At 35.9% G+C, this 7,053-nt stretch overlaps 1 protein-coding gene across 1 annotated transcript; it reads left to right on the top strand.

The window, feature by feature from the left end:
* The first annotated feature begins 875 nt into the window (after positions 1 to 875).
* On the top strand, positions 876 to 5,760 carry LOC135594863 (hydroxyproline O-arabinosyltransferase PLENTY-like). Its single transcript, XM_065085369.1, has 8 exons — positions 876 to 1,496; positions 1,610 to 1,677; positions 1,763 to 1,964; positions 2,203 to 2,300; positions 2,396 to 2,465; positions 2,567 to 2,638; positions 2,786 to 2,899; positions 5,534 to 5,760. Exons 1-8 carry the CDS (start codon positions 1,092 to 1,094, stop codon positions 5,606 to 5,608), a joined length of 1,104 nt encoding a protein of 367 aa, XP_064941441.1. The 5' UTR covers positions 876 to 1,091; the 3' UTR covers positions 5,609 to 5,760.
* Positions 5,761 to 7,053: the final 1,293 nt, after the last annotated feature.

Below are 7,053 nucleotides of genomic sequence, written 5' to 3'. Positions count from 1 at the left end.
AAGTATATCGATTAAAAAATACTCAAAATATGAGTATTTTCTATACTAATCACCATTTTAACTATAGTATTTGACTGAATAAACAGTGCTCGTTGCTATATCATAAATAATACTACCATAAAAATATACATATTGTTCTGAAATGCAATATATTTATGTATATATATATATATATACATATGTATATATGTATATATATATATGTATATATGTATATATGTATATATATATACATATATATATACATATATACATATGTATATATATATATATGTATATATATATATACATATATATATATATATACATATATATATATATATACATATATATATATATATACATATATATATATATATATATACATATATATATATATATACATATATATATATATATATATATATATATATTTATACTCAACTAGAGGGACGCTATGCGCGTGCACATTCCGGTGGTTTCGGGCCAACAGTCTGCCCCCGTAGGGGTAGCGGGTCCCACCAAACACGGAAACGGCCGCATCTCGGCAGAGTTGGCTACCGGCCACTGATCCAAATACCTACCGCCGATTTCTTTCCTTTATGCGCCGATGTTCGTGTCCATCCTCTGTGGAGGACAAATCCACGGTGTCCAACTCCCTCTAATCGCCAGGTGGACACCTCGAACACTCGTGGGATTGACGAAGCTCTTCCTTCCGTGTCCCTTGCATCACACCTGATCAGAATATCTTAACGTCTTTCCTACTGAAAAAAAAGAAAAACTTCCCTCGTTTTACCGTGCACAGTACCTCTTCTACAAGAGCCTACAATTGTGCCGTTTCTTCCTTGCAAACTAACCGTCCACGTAGCGAACCGATTGTTGTCTTCCAACTCCACATCCCTTCTTCCTCTTTTCTTTTCGAATCCCACCACCGTCTCCGTCCCGCCTCTTTCGATCTCCTATTGAGCGCAGATACTTCTTTCTGTTCCTTTCTTGACGCGTAAATTGTAGCATCAATTCCATTCTTATTTTATCTTCATCATCTCCTTTGTTGTCCTTCGTTGCTTGGGTCTTTTTGCGGTTGCTGGTTAGAAGAGAGCGACTCGCGGGGGATGATGGGGAGAAAAAGCATGAGCAGAGCGTCGCCGTTGCTCCTCCTGCTGTTGGGATCGGGGTTGTTCTTCGCGGCCTACAACCTGCTCGCGATGGTCCACCACCACCAGCGGCGCGAATCGGGGAGGGAGCTGCCGCGCGACGATCAGGTCACTTGGATGCCCCACGAGGTGAAGGGATCGAGCGGGCCGAGGAGGCCGTTTCACGTCGCTGTCACGGCGACCGAGACGACCTACAGCAGGTGGCAGTGCCGGATAATGTATTACTGGTACAAGAGGGTGAAGGACGGGGAGGGGTCAGAGATGGGAGGGTTCACCAGAGTGCTGCACTCTGGGAGGCCTGATAGCTTGATGGACGAGATCCCGACCTTTGTGGTGGATCCCCTCCCTGCCAACATCGATCGGGTGAGAATTCTACCCTCGGTTTTCGTTCTTATTTCTTGGTTTAATTATCAGAGCACCTCCTTGATTATTTATCAACAACATTTGTTTCATATGCTTCCTTAATTTGGTGCTAGGGGTACGTTGTCCTAAACAGACCTTGGGCCTTTGTGCAATGGCTAGAGAAAGCAACTATCGAGGAGGAGTAAGCTCATTCCTCCTAGAATATTGTGTCATTTTATTTTGTTTTCTGACAAAATGCTTCCTATTCTGGATCGCAAAAACTGCAGGTATATATTGATGGCTGAACCAGATCACATATTTGTGAAACCTTTACCAAACTTGGCTCGTGACGAGTATCCTGCCGGCTTTCCATTCTTCTATATGAGCCCTGATGAACATGCACAGACAGTAAGGAAGTATTTTCCAGAAGAGAATGGTCCTGTGACTAAAATTGACTCCATAGGCAATTCCCCTGTGATAATTAAAAAGGTAGATATTGAATTTTTAATTGTTCACCGGATTATACTCTCTGACATTGTTAAATATGTTTTCTTTTATAATATATATATATATATATATATATATATATATATATATATATATATATATATATATAATTTTATTGGCAATCTTTCTAAGGTTTGTAATTGTTGTTTCTATAAGAAGTCATTCAATATTTCTAGAGTATTCTTAATAAACTATGCATTTTGTATTTGTCTCATTTCAGTCCATGCTAGAGATGATTGCTCCTACTTGGATGAATGTCTCTTTGAATATGAAAGCGGATCCAGAGACCGATAAAACATTTGGATGGATTTTGGATATGTGAGAACTAATATGCTTAATTTATATCTCGACTAGTTTATAGACATTGAATTGATTAAGGTGATCAATGATTTATTATCTCTGTGTCATCATAGGTATGCTTATGCAATTGCAAGTGCATTGCACGGCGTTCAACATATCCTTTGTAAAGATTTTATGATACAGGTATTTACATTTTTTTTTTTGTGGTTGCTTCGTAATTTTTTTTTTATGTATTAAATATATCACGATGATGCCTCTATGTGGATGATATTGTTTGATTACAGCCGCCTCTTGATGAAAAGTTGGGAAACACATATATTATCCATTTCACTTATGGATGTGATTATTCATCAAAGGTAACTTTGTCTACCAATTCATCCACACATTTTCATATTGTAGCAACTCGCCATACATTAAATATGCGTTGAATAGTAAGACAATTTTTTTGGAACTGCTCTTCAAGATGTGTTTACTTTTATGCGTTGCTTTTTGTACAATATTAGGGTGAACTGACTTATGGGAAAATTGGGGATTGGAGATTTGACAAAAAATCCTATACCAGTGGTCTGCCACCAAGGAATCTGTCCTTACCTCCTCCAGGTGTTCCTGAAACTGTGGTACGTAACTCTTCAAAAATACTATCGTAGTCCTTGAACATTATTAAGATATTCTTTCAAGTCTTCCTGTCCTAAATTTTGCATTTCCACAATGGCAAATACAAAGTTTTTTCTACCTTTTTAATTTCCTAATTTTGTCTCATTATTAATTCTACAATTTTTTTTAGTTTAGTTAATGTTTATTTATTTTTATTGCTAACATTTTATTGTTTTTTTCCAGCAACTTTTTATTGGACACTACACTTGTTTATAACTTGGATACATTTAAGAAAAACCTTGCTTACGTTTATATTTATCAGAACTTTTGATCCTATTTCTACTTCAAAGAATTAAATGCAAGGTTATCCAACAATTCACTTTAGGATCGGTTCCTACTAGGTAGCTTCTGAACTCGTTATTTGGATAATAAAAACCAAAACTATTATTAAACCAAATTATGCAGGAAAATTTGGATAGTTGAGTTCAATTAACTAGACACACATGTTGGACTGAGGACACTGAATTTTTATAGTTGGCATGAAATGTTTGGAAACTTAATTTCAATTGTTGTAGATGATCTTAATGGTTCAATGGCATATATAATATTGGGTTTTAAGGTGAAACAAGGCTTGTAAGATTGAAAATGTTACCTGGTTTAGCTAATAGTTGACTCTAAGGTCTTCATTGTTTATCTTTGTAAAAAAAAGTTTACAATTAAGAATAGCCTTTAGTTCTTGCAAAAAAGGAACATGGCTTAGCGAAATGCTGAAATCATGAAAATTTTAGAGTATTATCTAGAAAAATAGAAAATAAGAAGTTATATATGCATTATAACTTCACAAATTAGTATAAAGGACTAAGAGGTGACTCGATGGGTCTCGGGCCTCAAAGTCGGGATCGGAAAGGAGAGTACATATCCTCACCACCCCTTCTCTCCCTACATCATTGTAGCATTGGCCAATGGTGGCAGTAAACAAAATAAATGTTTCCTCATCTTCTTCACTGATTTATGGGATTTTTCTTGATTTCACTCTCCAGTTCGCTTCTTATGTTTTCTTTGTCATGAACTGATCCAATAAGATAATTACCCTTTTTGCTTTGCTGAGCTTGATGATCCAAAATGATTTAAGTTTAATTCAACAATATTATACCCATAAGATTCTTATAAAACAATCTAAGTTTTAACACAAGTAGAACTTAACTGGGGGCGTTACAGTCTTTTCCTTCCCTTTTCTCAATTGGATTCTGCCACAAGGATAAATTGATTGCATTGGTTGGACTTTGGTCGACTCAGTTGATCTGTTCAAGATTAGCCAACTTCTATTCTAGCCAACTTCCTAGGATGCCAAGAAATTGGCCACTTCAGTATCAGCACATTCTGATGAATCAGTTGAAAACTATTGGTATAAGTCAATCCAGCAAAGCATGGCGTCAAGTACTATGGTTAAGATTTGTACTGCAATAGTTCAGTGTAGTTCAAATTTAATGGCACAGGAATATGAATCAAACAGGTCCAGTTTGCTGTATAAGAGTCCAAGCGTATTGCTTTGCAGGGAGAAAAGCGTAGTAAAACCTGTTATTCGTATTTGACTTGCAGGAAAAAACTGAATTGAGGAGGATTAGAGGAAATAGACGGACAAATACAAGATGGAAACATAATGAATCTGTTAAATTCTAAAAAAAGAATGTGTTTTTCATATCTTCCCTCCAATTATAAGCATTTGCCATGTGTCCTCAAATTCCATCAAACTCTCCAAATTTCTGTATATTTAATTAATGCCCCTCTACCCTGACTATCATTCTTTAATTTTACTATATTATCTTAAAGATACATAATATTTTTGTTGGGTATATCTTTTGTACAATGACTTTTCATCTTATTTTAACCATACTATAAGCATTTGCACCTTTAGGAAAATTCCATATAGTTGGTTGTTTGTATTTTAAGGGATACTGATGTAATAAGAATAGAAAATTTTGCCTTCTTACAGACAAATAACCTCACTATTTAAGTCTGGCTTATCTGACTTTCAAAGGTATGCATGATTTCGAGGGTATTGATGCAAATTGATTTCTTAGGTGTAAATGTAAGTTAATATGTCATTAAAAACATTTAACGAAATGGCTTGCTTCAATTTTATTAATTACCAACACACGCTTTCCTAATAAGATTTCAATTTATAACCTAGAACTGTAATTTGCTGAAGTAATTGCTGATTAATTACATCAACACAAAAAGCCAAAACATACTCTCAAAGCAACCAAAAGAAGCTAAGAATTAAAAGAAAAACATGCATATTGACAACTCGTTCATAGAATGGCCCATATGTCTATCACAACTGTGATGCAATAATTTCATGGGTAAGATGAGTTGCATAATGTTGCAGAATTAGTTGTCGAAAAAGTATATTCCTTGACTATTTTAGCAAGTAACGAGTTTAAATGAATGCCTACCTACAATAAGAGCCTTTTCTTTGCCTTGCAAACGAATAACAACTGGTATGCTTGTCTGATAAGATGTTTTAATTAGAGCATTCTGTTGTACTGGAGATCTTCTGTGAGTTTAGAATATTGCTTTTTTTTATTGACCAATCAAACAACTATCAACGTCATCTCCCTGTTGGCTCCATCATATTCTTAATATTTTTGATGCAGGTGAAACTGGTAAAGATGATAAACGAGGCTACAGCCAACATCCGTGGGTGGGATGACGAAAGAAATTACCTCTAGGCGTTAACAACAAGTAGATATAGAATAGTTACATAAATATGAGATCACATGTAATGCAAGTTTTGTTAGCAAAGCATGACAAGAGAAGATGAACTAGTTTTTAAGGGTCTCAAATAAGGAATTCAGTGCTTGATGTCCATTCTTTGACTGATTGCGGGTGCAAGTCTTATTCTACAGGAATTCTTCCTGATTTACTGAACTGGAATGCTATCATGGAATATCCGCATAACTTGATATTTTCTCACCTTTCCTAGTTTTTACTCATTCTTGTTTGCATTAAGTTGTTATTTTGAGATGAAGTTCTTGTAAGAAATGATATTGAAATGTGAAAATTTTATGTAAAGATGGAAAATATCAAGTATCATAGATAAAAAATAAATTGTACATATCTTCCGGGTCAAATAAGATACCTCAGGTATCGTGTTATGATTTGTAAATAATTACAATCTTATTATGATTTGTACGCGTCAGGAATCATGAATCCGAAGAAACTAGACTCCTCATTTTTTTTTTCTATTTTCAATATTATGATTATTAATGGAGTAGAGATTAATCAAGAAGATAGAAAATAAGTTTATATTATTTTGTCATAATAGATACCTGTTGATAGAGGATATTCTGGTATCATCCAATTGGCAGTCAACTACATGGCGCCACTCTAGCTAAAGTAGCGCACATATCTTAACGTAGTACGAAATGACATAGATTGATTCAAGAACAGTTGTATCCTGAAGTGATGCAGCCCGGCTCAGAAGCAACGTAGCCCAGCTCAGAAGCAACATAGCCTGGCTCCGAAGAGGCGCATAGCAAATCCATGCCATTTGGAATTGCCTAAAGTGACACTTGCCAGCAAGGATATAACATCGCAAGGTATAGGGTTGGGAGGATGGTCCTGGAACAAACAAACCGCCCGTATGAAATATTGGCAGATGCCAGCAAGCATAGGGGGAGTTAACTCCCCATGAAAGGTATACAAACCACCCCTAGATAAATGTTGGGGAATAATATTCACTATCCATAAAAACTGACTTAAGCTTTGGAGAGGTCAAGCTGAAACTCCCCTCTTTGGCGTTGACCTATTGTATAGGTACTCAATACCAAAATCCCCTCGCAGATCTGCTAGAAAACAGCTTAGAAGACGATAACTATGATTGTTCATCCATTTTTCATGAAGTTGATAGAACCCTAGTGGATTCTAAGCTTGGGTTTGATCTCTTTAGGAGATCGGCCTCCTTGGAACTCTATAGGGGTTACTTCCTCAAAGTTGCTGCTCAAAAGCTGCTAAGAAGATTCATATATTGCTTGTCAAAATAGGATGAATACATGACTATTTATAGGGCTTCTAAACCCCAACTCCTAATATGACTCCTACTCAAGACTCTTACTTCTAACCAACTCCTAATAAGACTCCTATTCTAAGAAGCAACCTCTCAACTAACCCTAAC

This window comes from Musa acuminata, chromosome BXJ1-10, assembly GCF_036884655.1.
Source record: "Musa acuminata AAA Group cultivar baxijiao chromosome BXJ1-10, Cavendish_Baxijiao_AAA, whole genome shotgun sequence".
Lineage (NCBI taxonomy): Eukaryota > Viridiplantae > Streptophyta > Magnoliopsida > Zingiberales > Musaceae > Musa > Musa acuminata.
The sequence above is the reverse complement of the archived record's forward strand: the minus strand, read 5'-3'. Positions and strand labels throughout refer to the sequence as shown.